Below are 17,918 nucleotides of genomic sequence, written 5' to 3'. Positions count from 1 at the left end.
ATGGGAGGAAATGGGGGCAGTTCTCTGAAATCCCTCTGAAACCAGTATAAAGGGAAGCGATTTAAGTGGCCATGTGGAGAATTCTGAGGTGGAGGGACCTGTCAGCCTTAATCTCAGAGATGAACAGTAATGAGTCTTCTATTTATCAGGCTCTTTTTATTTACGAAGTGTTTTGCTGCCGTTTTCTTGTTTTGATCTCACAACATTAAATGGGGATTTAATGGAATGAAGAATGGAGTCTCAGAGAGGTTAAGCAACTTGCCTAAGGTCACACAGCCTAGGAGGTCCTCTCCTGGGAGGCAGAGAGTGTAAAACAGGTTGGGATCTTGAAGATGGGAGAAAAGATTTCAAAGTTGTGATTGGTGATGTGGGAAGAGAAAGAGCAGTGATTCCAATGATCCAGTGGCATCACCTGCCAAGTCCTCCCGCGGGTGTAGGTTTCGGAGTGAGTCTGAGAAGCTGGACATTTACTGTTACCTCAGCTGGCCTCAGTTTCCCCTGCTTCTCAGTGAGTAGTCCTCTGCATTCTGATACTAATGCATGCATGAAGTTATACACAAGCCATTTCCTCCTGGTGCTCCACTCAAGAAACAGCCATCGTTAGTCATCTTAATTCTGTGAGATTTCACTTCTCTGTTCTCTTTATAATCTAACTCCTGTGTTTTAGTCACTCGGCTGTTATCACTTAAAAGTTTAAAAAAATGAAAAAGCTTGCCAGGCAGTGCCTAGGGTCCAGCTGCCTTGGCTGGCATCAACCTAGAGAGGACGCGGTTATTCATGGCAACCCAATCCAGTGCTGCTAGGCTGAGTCATCACTGGGGTGAGATAGGGAAGGGATGGGGGTGCGGCCTGGGGGCTTGGCAGAGTCGGTGGCCCTGGTATTACAGGGCCCTGTTCTTCAAAGACTCTCCAGTTGGTTGTGCGGCTGCCTCCTCCCATCCCAGTCCTCAGCAGATCAGTCTCTGGCCCTGCTGTCTCCCTGTGCACCTTGCCACGTGGGTTTGATCATGTCCAGCTGGTCTAGACCCTGTTCAATGGGACTCATCCCGCGGTCGCACGCTTGAATGTCGCAGCAGTGTCTCACTGCTGTAAACATTTCTGAAAGCTCACTCTTGGGGGTAGCATTTATCTTGTCGCAGACAGGGACAAAGAGGTCACAGAGTAGGCCCCGACCCCAGGACCGTGCTGTTGTGGAGAGTTAGGGAGAACTTGGTGTGACACCCGACCACAGCATTCTGACTTGGAGAAACCAGCTGGCCGAGGATTCTGCACTTTGCCCACTGCAGAGGGCGGGAGGGGGGACATTGGAGCTGACAGCATGGGAAGTGGGGGGCAGAGAGGCTTGGGTCACGAGGTCTGGAAGGGGCTGGGTGGGGACCAGGATGAGCCGAGAGCCTGCCCCTGGATAAAAGGAGTGCCCGTGCTTGACACCTGCTGGTAATATGGACCCAGTGTCACCAGATCTCCTGATTCTCCAGGAGAAGCCAGAATTCTCAATTTTTTATATGAAAGTTCCTGTATTTAAAAGATGGCAATGAATTCAAAACCCTTGAAGCCCAGTATAGACCAAACCAGCGCACGTGTGTGGTTTCTCTCTTGGTGACTGTGGCTGGTGTTTAGATATTATGGAAGTGGTTTTGGCCTTGAGCTCAGGCAGGCACTGGGGAGAAGGGCCATTTTCATTTCAGCCTTGGGAGGCCTCATGGTTGGCCGGCGCTAGTGGAGGACCTGTTCAGGGGCCCTTGTTATTAGCACCCTCTTGAACCCTGGACCTCGGCGACCGAGACTGAACACATCTGTGCAGGAGCCATCTGCCAAGGAGCCAGCAAGTGAGCTCTCCCGGCCTGCCATCTGCTGAGCCTGCCTGGAAGGGACTGCACTGTGTGCATTAAGCGTGGAGCAGGGACTTCAGTGTCTCCTCCCGGGGCTTTGTTGGGGAGACACAGTCCCAGCACTTCCTCTGGGCTTGGGCTCTGTTTGAAGCTCTCTGACGTTTTGCATCTCCCTCTGAGGGAGGAGAGTTGAGGTGTTTCTTGTTCCCAGCAGAGACCAGATTGCTTGTGTACCTGGCATCCTCCCTGAGAGCTTGGTGGGGCTGGCCCCTTGTCAGGGTTCAGGCTCCTGCTCAGGTGTCCTGAACTCAGAGACTGCTTCTCTGACCCATACCAACCAGCAGGCTTTTCCAGCTCCTTTCCTGTCTGTTCCTCCACCTGATTTTCACGATGGCGCCTGCCGCTATCCGTGATTACCTGTTTCTCGTTTCCTCCTTCATCATCTGTCTTCCCCACTGTGTTGAGCACTTTCGTGGCATACACTCAAAAGGGGAGACAGGTAAATGTTTAATCGATATTACCAGTTTCACCCCAAAACAGACTGTTCCCGTTTACACTCCAGCCAACAGAAAGTTACAACAGGGCCCATTTCTCCGCCTCTTGGCGGAGACGCTGGATGTTATCAATCTGTGGAGTTTTTGTTGTTAAGATAGGGAAAAGAGTGGCTTATTTTGCATTTTTTAAAAAGATTTTATTTATATGACAGGGAGCCAGAGAGCACAAGTAGGGAGGCAGGCAGAGGGAGAGGGAGAAGCAGGCTCACCGCTGAGCAGGGAGCTGGATGTGGGGCTTGGTCCCAGGACCCTTGGATCATGACCGGAGCCGAAGGCAGATGCTTAACCGCTTAACGGACTGAGCCACCCAGGCATCCCTTATTTTGCATTTCTTTGATTACTCACAAAGTTGAGCATCTTTTCTCGAGAATGTTAACTGGCCTTTTGTGTTTCTTCTATAAATTGTTGACTTTTAGAAAGATTGATAAGCGGGGGTGGGGGAGGCGTGAGAGGGGGTGGGGAAGTTCTCAGGAAAGAATGGTCATCTGGACAGATAACCCCCAAGTATTCTAGTTAGACGCAGAATCAGCGGGAAGAAGGCTCTAATCAGAAGAGTGTGTTCGTAAGTTTCCATAATGATGTGTGAAGATAGGCATGTTCCAAGCACCTCTGGAAGCCTCTGAGGGCGGAGGCATGAAGGACAGACCTCCACTACCCCCCCCCCAGGGGACCCCATAGACCCTCGCTGAGCAGTAGACCTTTTAGCAACAATAATGGCGCTCTGTATCTTCGCAGTGACTACCAAGCCCTTGAAACTGTGTGAAAGTGGAGGGAAGGTGGAAAACTGGATATACTACTTTCTGTTGAATTTAAATTGTATTGAAATTGAAATGGCGGCCTGTGGCCAGTAGCTACCGTGCTGGTCCTTGTGGCTCTGGCTCATCATCTGTGTTAACATTTCTTTGTGTTGCGCTTTTCTCATTCCAGGTACTGTCGTGGGTGTTGTTCTTTACACGGGCAGAGAACTCCGGAGCGTCATGAACACTTCAAATCCTCGAAGTAAGGTGTGTACGTGGTCAGAGGATGATGCCTTTCCTTGTCACAACTTTCTGACTTGATGGAGTTTGATGATTGGTGCTGGTGGGCGAGAAGCTAGCTTTAAAGACAGGAGCACCTAACACTCTTATTTTATTTATATAGACTTACTGTCTTTTCATTTTTTTTTACAGATTTTTTTTTAATTCATTTGGGGGGGGAGAGAGAGAGAGAGAGAGAGAGAGAGAGCACAAGCAGGTGGAGTGGGAGAGAGAGAAGCAGACTCCCCGCTGAGCGGGGAGCCCGATGCGGGGCTCAATTCACAGACCCTGAGATCATGACCTGAGCTGAAGGCAGATGCTTCATGGACTGAGCCACCTGGGCACCCGTCTTCTTAATTGTTAAAAAAACAAAAAAACAAAAAACAAAACAATCAGAATTCTTTGAGGTCCCTTAGTTGTCTGTTCGGAACCCCAGCCCCTGGAGCCCAGTGTTCTTAGCCAAAGATGTAGGGATTGATGGGTCCCACTGTCACCTGGGGGGCAGGTGTTCTTGAGTGAAGGACCAGTTCTCCAGGTGGGCTCCAGGGTGCACCGGCTAACCACAAGCTCCCCTGTGCATCATCCCACAGATTGGCCTGTTTGACCTGGAAGTGAACTGCCTTACCAAGATCCTCTTTGGTGCTTTGGTGGTGGTGTCGCTGGTCATGGTCGCCCTTCAGCACTTTGCTGGGCGTTGGTACCTCCAGATCATCCGCTTCCTCCTCTTGTTTTCCAACATCATTCCCATCAGGTAAGCAGAGAATGAGCCATGATGTTTTCTTCTGTTTACTCGTGGTCCCTTTGAAGAATGATGATGGAAAGCCCTGGTCTGTGGCTCCAGCAGGGAAAGTGCAATTCCTCCCTGAACCAACCTTTCCTGAATTAGTCTCCACTCAAAAGATCTTGCTTGCCTGCGCTGTGCCAGGGATGCCATTTAGGGCCCATCTCATCTGCTGGCTCAAGAGGTTGGTGGTGGCTGCTGGGGCGCTGTGTTGAGACAGATCCTGGGCCCGGGTCTGTGCTTAAATGGAAATACGGTGATTGATTAGCAGTGGTGGCACATGCCACCTGTTTGCCTGCCTTCCTTGGAGGCTGAATAAATGCTCTTAGAAAAATGATACAGGTAATTGTCATAGTAGGGAAAAACAGAGATTCACAGTGGCAAAAGAATAAGATCAGAATCACCTCCCATCTCGCAACTGAGTGATAGGTGCTCTTAATATTTTGGCATATATTTTTTCTAAGCTGCTTTCTATTTTAAAGGGGGATTCTTTCTGCTTTACGTAAAATCTATTTTTTTTTTTTTTTTACAGAGAGATGTGTTGCAGATAACTTTGCCCATCAAATATACTGGTACCCCATTAGAACTGCCCTATTATATATTCTAGGTTTAACTATTTAGCTCTGTATTATTGGGGACTTGTTTCTACTTTCCCCCATAACTGATGTTTAGTAAATCATTAATAAAATAAATCATTTTTTTTTCCCTGAAGCTTCTAGTGCTTATAATCTCTATCTTAAACTCGATTTGTTGCCTTACGATTTGTCTCGCTCTTTCGGTATTTATATCATCCCAGCTAGAATTTATGTTTTCCTGAGGATAGGGATTGTAGTTTTGGTACCGCAGTGTCCCTAGAACCAGGGGGATTGGACCCCTAGCCATTGTGGTCTAGGTCATGGTTTCAAAGAAAAATACATCTGCTTTATCACCAGAGAAAAAGTGTTTGTGGTGTAATGTTAAGTGAAGTTGTAATCATTAAAGGTCTGTCTACAACGTGATTGAAAATTAGTGAGTTGAATCTTCATGTGGCCAATGACGAGCCAGTAAAATAGTAGGCAGTTTGGTTAATTTATAGGAGTATGAATGAATTTGACGTTCTTTTGATTTTACTTTTTGCAATAAAATAATATTTCAAGATGAATAGAATACATGTAAATGGAATATTATTCAGCCTTAAGAAGGAATGAAATTCAGACACACAGTACAACAGGGATGAACCCTGAAGGCATTATGCTGAGTGACATCAGCTGGTCCCAGAAGGACAAATGCTGAATGAGTCTTCCCACGTGAGGTCCCTAGAGCAGTCAAGTTCAGAGAGACAGAAAGGAGAGTGGTGGGTGCCAGGGGCTGGAGGCCTTAAGGGGACAGTGGGGAGTTGTTGTTTAATGGTTATGGGATTTCAGTATGGGAAGATACAATGTTCTGGAGAGGGGTGGTTGCACAGCAGTGTGATTATACTTAATGCCACTGAGCTGCACACCTAATGGTTTTTCTCTCTCTCTCTCTCTTTTTTTTAAAGAGATTATTTGAGAGAGAGAGAAAGAGGGAGAGTGTGGGGTGGGGAAGAGGGGAGAGGGAGGAGCAGAGTCCCGGCTGATCTGATGTGGGGTCTGATCCCAGTGTCCTGGGATCATGCATGACCTGAGCCGAAGGCAGACGCTTAACCCACTGAGCCACCCAGGCGCCCCCCCTTTTCAGTATTTTAAAAGCATTTTAGACTTTCATTGTTTTATTTTAGTCCAAAACAAAATAACTTCGTGGAAGTGATGATTTGAGATATCTGTGAGATATCTGAGAGTGCTGTTGACTCTTATTAAATCTGTGGATCTGGGGGCGCCTGGGTGGCTGAGTCATTACGCGTCTGCCTTCGGCTCAGGTCATGATCCCAGGGTCCTGGGATCGAGCCCCGCATCAGGTTACCCGCTCCGCGGGAGGCCTGCTTCTCCCTCCCCGACTCCCCCTGCTCGTGTTCCCTCTCTCGCTGTGTCTCTCTCTGTCAAATAAATAAATAAAATCTTTAAAAAAAAAAAACTCTGTGGATCTGGCCTCAAGGCTGTGCGGCTACGGAGAGGGTTTCCAAATGTTGTGGCACCGCTGATGTGTTTTGGGGTCCTCGCTGTCCGCAGACAGACACATAAGGAGCCTCGAGGATATCCTGTTAACCTGTGTGCTCTGGTGTTCTGACTATAGCCTGCGTGTGAACCTCGACATGGGCAAGATTGTGTACAGCTGGGTGATTCGGAGGGACTCGAAAATCCCTGCGACCGTGGTTCGTTCCAGCACCATCCCTGAGCAGCTGGGAAGGATTTCTTACTTACTCACGGACAAGACAGGTGAGCTGTTTCCGGGGTCTCCCCGGGCTTCACGGTGAGGGGAGGGACTTGGATTCTCTTTCTGGAGACGTTAGAGATGGATGCTTACTGCTGTTTTATTCTCTTCACCTTTTGATGAATGTTGATTCTTTGGTGATGATGCTGGTGATGATTGTCCTCACCATCAAGAAGCAAAACCTCATACGGTACTAGTTATGTGCAAAGCACTTTTCTGGGTGTTCATAGAGGGTTGTTTAGTTAATCCTCAGCCTCATCTTGTGAGGTAGGCATTTTAATCCCCATTTTACAGATGAGGAAATGAGGCATGGGGAGGTTGACTGCCTTGTGAGAAGCACAGGGTGACAGAAGCAGGCTTCGGGCTTGGGCAGTCTGGCTTTGAGTCCTCATCACCGCACCCCAAAACACTGCTCCACAATTTACCATCAGAGTGGCTAAGAGCTTCCTCTCTACCGCTTAGTGACCGTGGGACGAAAGTGAATCTGTTGCAAAGATCTGGGGTGGCTCACCACATCAGAGAAAAATGAGGTTTCAGGAAGGAACAGAACCAGAAAATTTCTGGGTATGTCAGCATCAGAACTCCTGGGATAGTCTCTGTAGGACTCTCCCATTGGGGTGAGAGATTCAGATTCAGAATCTCAAGATTCAGATTCCTTCCGAACAGAATCTAGTGTAAGTCATGTGCCACCATCTTGGCTGATGGAATGAGTCAGGCACCCTGCCTGACCTTCCCTTAAGACCATCCCAGGGAATGAGGGTGGTCATTTCCCCCATGGAAACCCAGGATGCCATTTTCAAAAGAAAAGGAGTTAGATTCCGGGCAGACCAAATCAATACCGCAGACATCTCCCCAACGAGGGCAGTGCTGAAACCCGTGTACGACGTAGAGTAGTAAACGCTCAGAAAACCACAGCTGTCCTTCATGTTACGAGAAGCCCCAGGATGTAGGCAGAGTTACTCATCTGTCTTGTGTTGCAGGAACTCTTACCCAGAATGAGATGGTTTTCAAACGGCTCCATCTGGGCACTGTGGCCTATGGCCTGGACTCAATGGATGAAGTACAGAGCCACATATTTAGTATTTATACCCAGGTAAAAACCTTCTGTTTTGATACCTGAAACAATTCTTTTGCATTTATTAGCACCTGTATTGAGATATTCTTCCTAATACTATACAACTCCCCCATTTAAAGGGTACAATTCAATGGTCTTTGGTGTATTCACAGAGTTGTATAACTCTCACCATAATCAATTTTGTTTTCATCACCCAAAAAAGAGACCCCATCCCCATTAGCTGTCATTCCCTGTTCCTCCCCAGCCACCTCCCCTTCCAAACCCAGGGCAACTACCAGTCCTTTATGTTTTGATTAAAATTGCCGTTGAGATCCTCCCCCTGCCCCGTATTCCTCATTCCCAGAGTTACCCTGCTCTACTGAAATGCTTATGAATATTGGGAAAAACCTAAGAGAAACTTGTTTGCCAATAACTAGTACAAAAAATAGCTTTGGGAGCCCACTGGTTAGCTTTACTGCTCTTCCCTGGGTAGAAGCCGAAGCAGTAGTCATGAGCGATCTGCTCATGAAAAACTGTCACTGATGAGCTTCAGTTTCTCGTCTGCTTTCAACTCCATGATCGCGTGGAAGGGATTAATTTGTCAGAGGTGGCCTACAACTTCTCTGCTCCCACATTTGTTTCCACAAGGTTTTTCAAAATCAGTCCTTTTTCAGAGAAAGATATTACTGGAAAGTGTCCTAATATTCCTAAAACGTTATACCCGTGGGTCCCTACCTTGGCTGCTCAGAACCACTAGTGATATTTTAAAAACAAAATGGAACAAAAACCAAAGGAAGGACGTTGACTTGGGCCTCTCACCTGAGGGATTCCGATTCATTAGGATTAGGGGAGAGCTGGGCTTCTTTGTTTCAAAATGAGGATGACACACAGACAGGTGCCTTGGTAATTCTGAGACACATCGGGGCTGACGGACCAGCCACACGTTGTGGCACTTGTCTGGAGATGAGAATAAAGAGGCCATTTTGCTTAAATTTATCAAAATAGATAATGATTCAGTTGTCAAAAGACCAGTTAGAAAAGCGAAGGAACTATTTCCCAATAAGGGATAGAGGTAGAACTCCTGAATACTTCATGCCATGGTTACATTGGACGTTTAGTTTTCTGGAACATTCACTGGTAGGCACGCCCGGACTTCTAGGGTTCTCTCCTGAAAATGGCAGAGCAGGGAATACAGTTTGGAAGTTGGAGTGAGTTTTAAATGGAGGACAGTTAATTTGATCCCTGTAAGTGAAATACCTATAATTCTTCTAGGCTCCCTGAGTGGGGCATTTGTGGCTTGTCTCCAAACGGATCCTTGGACTGTTTCCAAAGATATACTTTAGGACTCTTAAAAACACACGAGGACTTTGTTGGACAGGAAGGAAAAGCCACATCCAGCCTCCGGTCCCTTTCTCTGACCTATCAGCCCCCACCGCTCCGTACTGGCCCCCGTGTGCCCCTCTCGAGGCGGTCCCTTCCTCCCCCAGCTTCCATCACTCCCGCCAGTGGCCCCCGTCTCTGTCTGTGGCCCCGACCTGGAGCTTTAGACTGGAAGATACCTGCATGCTTGGCATGGCTGCTTACGGATCCTAAGGACAATGTACCTACAGTCCTGACTTTCTTCCCCCATCCACTACACCTGCTTCTCTTCCAGAGGCTCTTGTCTTAGTGCGGTGCCCCCCCCCCCCCACACCCATTGCTCCCTCCAAGGATTTGAGAAACGCCCCCTCCTTCCCCAACCCTTCAGTCCCAGACCCTTGGGGATGTCTGCTCCCACCTGCTCATGTGTTTGGCCTTTTGTCTTCATCTCTTCTCACTCGCTAGGCCAAAACTACTCTCCCTTTCCCGGCTGTCTACGCACATCCCCCCGCCCTCCCTGCCCTGCACAGTTTCCCTGCTGCTCTTGGGAGCATGGGGTGCCCCTTATACCGTTAACTCCATCTTGGGGCTGAGACTTCCCCGTACTCCGGGCACCCCTCCTGTAGTTCACCCTCCTCCGCTCGCAACTTCGGTGCTTAGGGCAGGGTGAGCTGCCTTGTTTCTGTGACTCTTCCCTCTGCACCCTTGACCCCAGATGCCTTCCGGGCCCCACCTGGGGGGGTCCCCTGTGTGGGCTGTCCGGCTCACCAGCACCTGGCTGAACCCCCCTCCTTCCAGTCCTCAGCCCCGCTTGCCGGCTGATGATTGTACCCACCAGCTTCACAGCCGGGGTGTGCGCCCCGCTCCCCAGCAGGAGACACTCCCTTGCCCAGTTGGGTGGTGTATTTAAGAGCTTGTGGTATTTGCAGAAACCATCCCTTCTCGGGATATTTGCACAGCTCAGCTTTTATGGTCCATTTTTGCTTTAGCACAGATAACACTCTTTGTCAAGTGTTACAAGTCAGAAAGGGACATTTCTTACCGTGAACGCTACCCCATACCCCTTCCTTAGCGGAAGCTCATAAATTCATTTACCCATCCTGGCCTTGGATTTAAAATAGTGTTACAGGGTTGGGTCATCTCGAGGCTAGTGTGAGCTCAGAGTTACGGCACCCGCTCACCCCAGCAAGGTGTGTGCATTCTTCTCTCACGCCATCTAAAAATCCTGCAGTGAACACGTGAATACGTTTGTGATGAGGCTTTCAGAGGCTTTCCCAGGTTTTTAAAACAGCTTTATGGAGGTGTAGCTTACCTATCATAAAATGCAGCTCTGTTAAGTGTCCAAGTCAGTGATTTTTTAGTAAATTTACAGAGCTGTGGAACCATTACCACAACCCCAAAAAGATTCCCCCGAGCTCCTTACTCATTCAGTTGACTTCAGAGTTTAATAATGGGATTTTATACCAGTGTTTCATGAAGTCCACTATTTGGAACGCCTGGGTCAGATCCCTTGGGATAGTCGGACTCTCTAGACCTACAGTTCTGACAGGTGAGCCAGGTGATTCCAAAGTACAGCAGTGTTTAAGAACAGCTACCCTGAACCTGAGGTTTGCCCTGTTTCCCAGAAAACCAGTGTCTCAATCTGTGGACTCCAGATGACCAAACAAACTCCAAAACAGAGTTTGTGAGATGACCCGTTGGAGAGACAGAAGAAAAGATTAGGGCGTCTGTTTGCTCTGATTTGCATCTTCAAACTTGAAGCAAAATTTAAAGTTATTATTATTTTTTAGATTTTATTTTATTTATTTGAGAGAGAAAGAATGAGCAAAAGCAGGGGGAGAGGCAGAGGAAGAAGCAGGCTCCAAGCGGAGCAGGGAGCCCAATGCGGGGCTCAATCCCAGGACCCTGGGATCATGACCTGAGCCGAAGGCAGACGCTTAACAACTGAGCCACCCAGGGGCCCCATTGAAGCAAAATTTAAATATTGAAAGCCAGGGACCCTCAATCTGTATATCAGACGAGCGTCTGTCAGGTCCGGTCCTTGAGGTGTCTTGTGGAAGGAGTCTCAGGAGTCAGAGTTCTGTGGGGGTTTATTTTCAGGACATGGAGATGTAGATTGCAGGTGATGAGTGTTCATGTGACCCATTTGAGGGATGTCATTTAACTAAACCTCATAAATAGGTGGCTTTAAAAGATTTCTGCAGGAAGACTCCACATTATTAATATAAACCCAAGTAAACCATAAGAAAATGCCCAACTCATTTTGAGAAAAAAACCATGACAGGCTAAGGAGATAGGATGATTTTTTCCTTTGGCTTCTTTATTTATTAGTACCTTTTTGAAAAATTGAGCTACAGGGGTGTCTGGGTGGTGCAGTTGGTTAAGCATCTGACTCTTGGTTTTGGCTTGGGTTGTGATCTTGGGATTGTAAGATCGAGCCCCACATTGAGTCCTGCATGGGGCTCCACACTCAGCGCAGAGTCTTCTAAAGTTTCTCCCTCTGCCCCTCCCTCCTGAGCATGGGTGTGCTCTCTCTCAAATCAAAAAAATCTAAAAAAATTTTAAAAAATTGAGATATAATTCACAGGGATAGTATTTATCCTTTTAAAGTGTACAGTTCAGTGTTTAGTATATTCTCAGCACCATGCAACCGTTGCTACTATCTGATTGCTGAACATTTTCATCACCCCCAAAAGAAACCCCATATCTCTTCAACTCCCACCCCTACTCCTCAGCCCTGGCAACCACCAGTCTACGTTCTGTGTCTGTAGGTTTGCCTGTTTTAGATGTTTCATGTAAGTGAAATCTTACAATGTCTTTTGCCCCTGGTTTATTTCGGAAACTTAGCATAATGTCTTCGAGGTTCCTCCAGGTGGTAGCATGCATCTGCGCATCATTCCCCTTTGTGATGGAACGACACACGTGACCATTTGAAATGTCATTTCAAATCTGTAACGTTCAGTGCCCCTTACCCTGAATGGATTAGTCAATTCTGTGAAAAATGCTGTGTTTCATTTTTGTCCTATCATTTCTAGAATTCGTCTTTTGTTGTTTTATAAGGCACAATACAATATTTATACAAAGTTAAATACACATATGGAGGGTACTCAAGAATTTTTTTCCCATGGGGTGTCTGGGTGGCTCAGTCGATTAAGCATCTGCCTTTAGCTCAGGTCATGATCTGAGGGTTCTGGGATCAAGTCCCGCATCGCGCTCCCTGCTCAGCAGGGAGCCTGCCACTCCCCCTGCTTATGCTCTCTTGCTCTGTCTCTGACAAATAAATAAAATCTTCAAAAAAAAAAAAAGTTTTTTTTCTCAGTGTATTATGTGATCAGAATGTTTTGAGACACACACACACATATGTATGTGTATATATATGTATATGTATGTATGCAACATGCCTGGGCCATACTGCATTCTTTAGGTATAGGGGGCCCAAACACATATTTCTTAAAATCTTTATTGCTTATTCTGAGAACCATTTCCAGTTAAGAACCACTGTTAGAATATCACTATCAGACTTACTTTTTTTCACTTATGTCAGTGATGACAATCATTTTTAATGGTTTTATTTTTTATTTTTAAGATTTTATTTATTTGAGAGAGAGTGAGAGCATGTGCACAAGCAGGGGAGAGGGGCAGAGGGAGAGGGAGAAGCAGGCTCCCTTCTGAGCAGGGAGCCCAATACAGGACTCCATCCCAGGACTCTGAGATCATGACCTGAGCCAAAGTCAGACGCTTAACCAACTGAGCCACCTGGCTGCCCCCCACCACACCACCACCACCACCACCACCACCACCACCAGTGGTTTTATAACAGGGCCAGGACTAGGGTAAGGAGACTGAGGTATGCACCTAGGGAACAAAACTTAATGAGATGCTGAAAAAACCTTCCACAACAACGCACAACACAGCGATCAAGATAAATCACATTGTAATGCAATATTTTATTTTATTTTTTAAAAATTTTTCTTGTTATGTTAATCACCATACATTACATCATTAGTTTTTAATGTAGTGTTCCATGATTCATTGGTAATGCGATATTTTAAAAATTCAGTGCAGAACTCCATGATGAACACAAATCTGAGTTTTGAAATTAACAGGATCCAGCTCTGATTGGCACTGTGAAGGCTCATATCCCTCATCGTAGTCCTGGCCCTGATTTTATGTTGTCAGTGGCTTTATACCCCAGTTCTCAGCCTTGGCGTAGTGACATAGTGGGCTGGATCATTCTTGGTGGTGCGGGCTGTGTGTGCATCGTAATGTCTAGTAGCATCCTTGCCCTCTACCATCTGGATGCCTGAGGTGTCCCCCTCCCTCGGTTCTAAGAACCAGAAATACCTCCGGACACTGATGGGGGGCAAAACCCTGTGTTAGGTGGGGTTCAATTTCAACAAATTGAAATTTGTTGCCTTTGTCATGCTGGAAGATGTCTATGAAGTAAGTAAACATTAAGTTTTTTCAGTCACTTAATCGCCCCCTAACTCATTTGACTTATTTGGAAGTGGAGGCTCTGGGCCTATCTCTGTGGGGGTGATCCTTTGAGGTTAATGAGCTATCAGCTTTGAGCTTTATTTGAGGGAGTGAAGTGAGGCTTTCGAAACAGGAATTCTTCCTCTTTTATGTAAATGTATTTTTACCAGTTGCAACCCATTCCCAGTATCCATTATTATGAACGCTCCTAAGTGGCGACGTTTTAATTGCCTTTAGAAAGAAAACAGGTATTTGTGGGAAATCAATGTTTAATTTTTGTATTAATCTTTCCTCTGAGACAGACTGGCGTTCTTGTTGGGAAGGGCCCCTGCCGTGGATCGCTAGCGAGACATGGAGGCCTGTTGTTCATTTTCACCTCTGTGTCTCATATGTTGGCTGGACGTGGAGAACGACCCTGAAGCGTTATATGGTGTGAGGTAGCCACCCAGGGGCCCATGTCGGGGGCCTTTGTCTGTAAGGCCTCGATTTCCTCTTCCAGCTTCTGACCTCATGTGGAGGTTTTGTCCCCCTCCACAAGAGGACCCGTGGTTTCTCCCCAGGGCAGAAAGAGTTGTAACCTGCCTCTGTGGATACCACATCTGTTTTTGTTTTCCCCTGGTATTTTTTTAAGTAAAGAGAAATGTGCGTAGGTTCAAGGCCTGTGGGGAGGAGGCTGCAGATAAACACTGTACGATGTGAAACTCTTCCATATGGGGAATGTGAGGATGTTTGAAGACTGGGCCCTCCTGATGCTGGCCGAGCCCCTGGTAATTACCAGCACCTTCAAGGTGGATGTGGATTGCCATTTGGTGTGTGGCTGAGCCTTTCTTTTGAGAATTAAAAGACGCGCTTCAGAATCTGTGATTTTTTTTTTAACTTTTTTTTTAAAAGATTATTTTATTTATTTATTTGAGAGAGCGAGAATGAGAGAGAGAGAGAGAGAGAGAGAGAGCGCGCACATGGCGGGGGGAGGGTCAGAGGGAGAAGCAGACTCCCTGCTGAGCAGCAGGGAGCCCGATGCGGGACTCGATCCTGGGACTCCAGGATCCTGACCCGAGCCGAAGGCAGTCGCTGAACCAACTGAGCCACCCAGAATTTGTGATTTTAATTCCTCCTCCCTGAAACGTCTTTGGTTGGAAAGGGGAATAAGTATTAACTTGAGAGAGAAATAAATGAACGTGGAGACATTACACCTGTGGCCCATGGTGCTGGTTGAGGTTAATCACCCCCGTGTTCTGATTTGGTGTCAGCTGGTTCCCTGGTCTGGAAGTGAGGTCTTTGCAAGAAATCTGTGGCTACCGTGTTTCTCTCTTCGCCTTGCTTTTGGCTGGTTTCCCCTGGAATACAAAGCCCCAGAGCTCGGTGTTATCCCCCATTTGAAATACTAGTGGAAATATTTCTGGAGATGTGAAATCAGATGGTTTATACAAATCAAAGGTTTGTAAAGGATGCCCTTCGCTTGTCCTTTCCTTCAAACCCACTGTTACTGAAACTTCCCGGCCAAAGCAATGACGTTGTCAGAGGTCTTGTTATTGCCTCTAATGTCAAATAATAATTTGGTCCAGGTGCGAAGAATGTGGGCAAAAGGAAGACACGTGGCCGTGGCTAGAACATAAATCACAGAGCTCAGAGAGAACGTTCTGAATGTAGTCTTTCCAGTGGAGAGAACCTTTCTGTAAATCTCTAGTCCTTGTTATAATTTTAGAGTTAAATTCTTTATAATTAAAAGCACTTGGCAAATAATGATTCATTTAAACTGTAGTTCTGATTCATTGCTCTAATTACCGTAACCATGCAGTGCCCTTTGGCCTGGAAGTGAAACTCATGCCCTCTTGACACCAGAGGTTAACAGAGCAGGAAGCCTGAGCAGTATGTGTGCCTGCATGACCAGAATAATTTAGTAATTGTCTAATTACTGGGGAGGCTAATGCCACTGCTAAAAATAGTATTAAAAAATTAAATGAAAGTCATTTTCTTATTTCTTGTGACCCATCTGTTCTCCGTTTTGGGCAACCATGTGTTCATGGGTATAAAACGCGACTCCTTCTGCGGGATTGGGTCACTTCTCTTCTGTTGGATCAACTATGTTTCTAATGGAATGCGCACCCAGTAAGTCCAGAGACATCTCTAACTCCCGGGACTCCGATGGCTGTAGAGGAAGACCATTGCAAGGGGTTCCTTTTGTCCACAACTGTGATTTAAAACCTGGAAGGAATGTTGGTCGATTTGATATTTATTTCTTCTTGGAAATAGAAAAAACTGCCATGTCAGGGGAGGATGCCCCACCATCACCTTAGGAATCCTGAGTGGTTAATTGGCTCATCTGTTCAGCAAATGTAGATGTATGCCAGGCACTGCCCTGGGTACTAGGCTTGCAGTGATGAATAACACACACGGACAAGTTTTGTTCTCATGGCTTAACAGGAGAATCCTCAGGTGAACGAGCCCGTTTTAGACTGAACACAGCATCACACATTGCAGTGTGGGGGCATGATTTCTGGTGGGGGGACACACAGGGCACCATGAGCTGGGGGCCTCGGTGAGGGCCTCTCTGAGTATGTAACATTTAAATTGAGACCTCAGTGATGAGACAGAGTGAGCCAGCCCTGCGGAGTTCTGGGGAATGATGTTTCAGGCAGAGGGCAAGGCAGCTGCAAAGGCCCTGAGGCAGGAAGGAGCTTGGTGGTGTTCAAAGAACAGAAAGGCCAGTGTGGCTGGAGCAGAGAGGAGAAGGAACATGGCATGAAGGGAGGCTACACAGGTGGGCAGGGGCTGGTCAGGTAGGCCCCATTGACCCATGGGGTAGGGGGGCATCTGCGTTTAACGAAGACTAAGTGCAGGGCAGCCCTTGCAACAGAGAATTATCCTCTCCAAGTGTCAGCTGTGCCAGTTTAAGAAGCCCTGGCCTCCTGCGCCAGCCTCACTTACAGCGCAGGCCCCTGACACCACCCAAAGGAGGACAGATTCATGTGTTCAAAGGTAGAATCACCCACATTCACTGAATTGTAGTGTTTTTCTCTGTTTTGCATTTGGGGTTTTTTTTTTTTTTGGCCAATTATAAATGATTGGGTCCCTAAAAATTACATGCCGTTTATTGCAGTGTCACTGTAGATGTATCTAAGAGCTGTGCATTAACGCCATGGAAAGAAAAGCAGTATCTCCACGTGGTGGTTCTTCCACACGTTCTGGACCCTTCTGTGTTTCCAGTCATCTTCCTTGTTCATTTCTTTCTCCTGTAGCAATCCCAGGATCCACCTGCTCAGAAGGGCCCCACGCTCACCACCAAAGTCCGGCGGACCATGAGCAGCCGTGTGCACGAGGCCGTGAAGGCCATTGCGCTCTGCCACAATGTGACTCCTGTGTACGAGTCCAATGGTGTGACCGACCAGGCTGAGGCCGAGAAGCAGTACGAAGACTCCTGCCGCGTGTACCAGGCCTCCAGCCCAGATGAGGTAAATCCCAGGCAGAGGTGGCTGGACACACAGAGAGATGCTGTGCCCGTTTTCCACGTGCTGGAGGTGGGGTTCCCCAGGGGAACCACCTGTCAGCAGACATGAGCCAGGAGGATACCGTGCCGCCAGGGAAACACATTTTCAGATGCACACAAGACTTGCTTCCCTCTAGAACAAATACTCTTGGACTCCAGATATATCCCAAATAAGCAGGGAGAAAGAGATCTTGTTTGTGATTCAGATGGCCAGCTCATAAGGGCACAAGGTCTCACTTAAACCACACCTTCCCTTTTCTTTCTTTCTTTTTTTTTTTTTTAAGATTTTATTTATTCACTTGTGAGAGAGACAGAGAACAGGCAGAGGGAGAGGGAGAAGCAGACTCCCTGCTGAGCAAGGAGCCCGATGCGGGACTCGATCCCAGGACCCTGGGATCATGACCTGAGCTGAAGGCAGACGCCCAACCATCTGAGCCACCCAGTGGCCCCACACCTTCCCTTTTCTAAAAAATACCAGCCTTATTAAGTTATAGTCCACATACTATACAATGGCTCATTTAACATACACAGTTCAGTGTTTCTAGTATATTCACAGAGTTCTGCAACTATTAGCACAATCGATTGAGAATATTTTCACCACCCTGAATAAGGAAGCACTCCATCCTGTATTTTCCTGGACTCCTGCCCTCCCCCAAGCCTCTGCCCTCCCCTTATTGTCTCTCTGGATTTGCCTATTCTGGACATTTCATACAAATGGAAATGTACAGTATATGACATTTGTGTCTGGCTGTTTTGACTTAGCATTGGTTTTCCAGATTCATCCACATAGTGGCGTGTATCAACCCCCAGGCCTTTTTATGGATGACTAATATTCCATTGCATGGATAATACTACATTTTGTTTACCCATTGATCAGTTAGTGGACATTTGGATTGTTCCTTTCTTTCTTTTCTTTTTTTGCTGTTATGGATAATGCTGTTGTGATCATTTGTGCACAGGTTTTTGGGTGGACATATATCTTCATGTCTCTTGGTGTATCTGTAGGAGTGGAATTGCTGGGTCCTATGTTA

At 47.0% G+C, this 17,918-nt stretch overlaps 1 protein-coding gene across 1 annotated transcript in view; it reads left to right on the top strand.

The window, feature by feature from the left end:
- Window positions 1–17,918, top strand: part of ATP9A (ATPase phospholipid transporting 9A) — a 128,005-nt gene that overhangs the window by 65,617 nt on the left and 44,470 nt on the right. Inside the window, exons 10-14 of the mRNA XM_028125226.2 lie at window positions 3,314–3,390; window positions 3,993–4,153; window positions 6,374–6,516; window positions 7,492–7,604; window positions 16,640–16,852. Coding sequence (XP_027981027.2) covers window positions 3,314–3,390; window positions 3,993–4,153; window positions 6,374–6,516; window positions 7,492–7,604; window positions 16,640–16,852 — 707 coding nt within the window. The remainder of the gene's footprint in view (window positions 1–3,313; window positions 3,391–3,992; window positions 4,154–6,373; window positions 6,517–7,491; window positions 7,605–16,639; window positions 16,853–17,918) is intronic.

This window comes from Eumetopias jubatus, unplaced genomic scaffold (assembly GCF_037043125.1).
Source record: "Eumetopias jubatus isolate StellerSeaLion01/CBP00866 unplaced genomic scaffold, mEumJub1_p1.0 scaffold_9, whole genome shotgun sequence".
Classification (NCBI taxonomy): Eukaryota; Metazoa; Chordata; class Mammalia; order Carnivora; family Otariidae; genus Eumetopias; species Eumetopias jubatus.
Note: the sequence above shows the minus strand (reverse complement) of the source record. Positions and strands in the feature narration are given on the sequence as shown.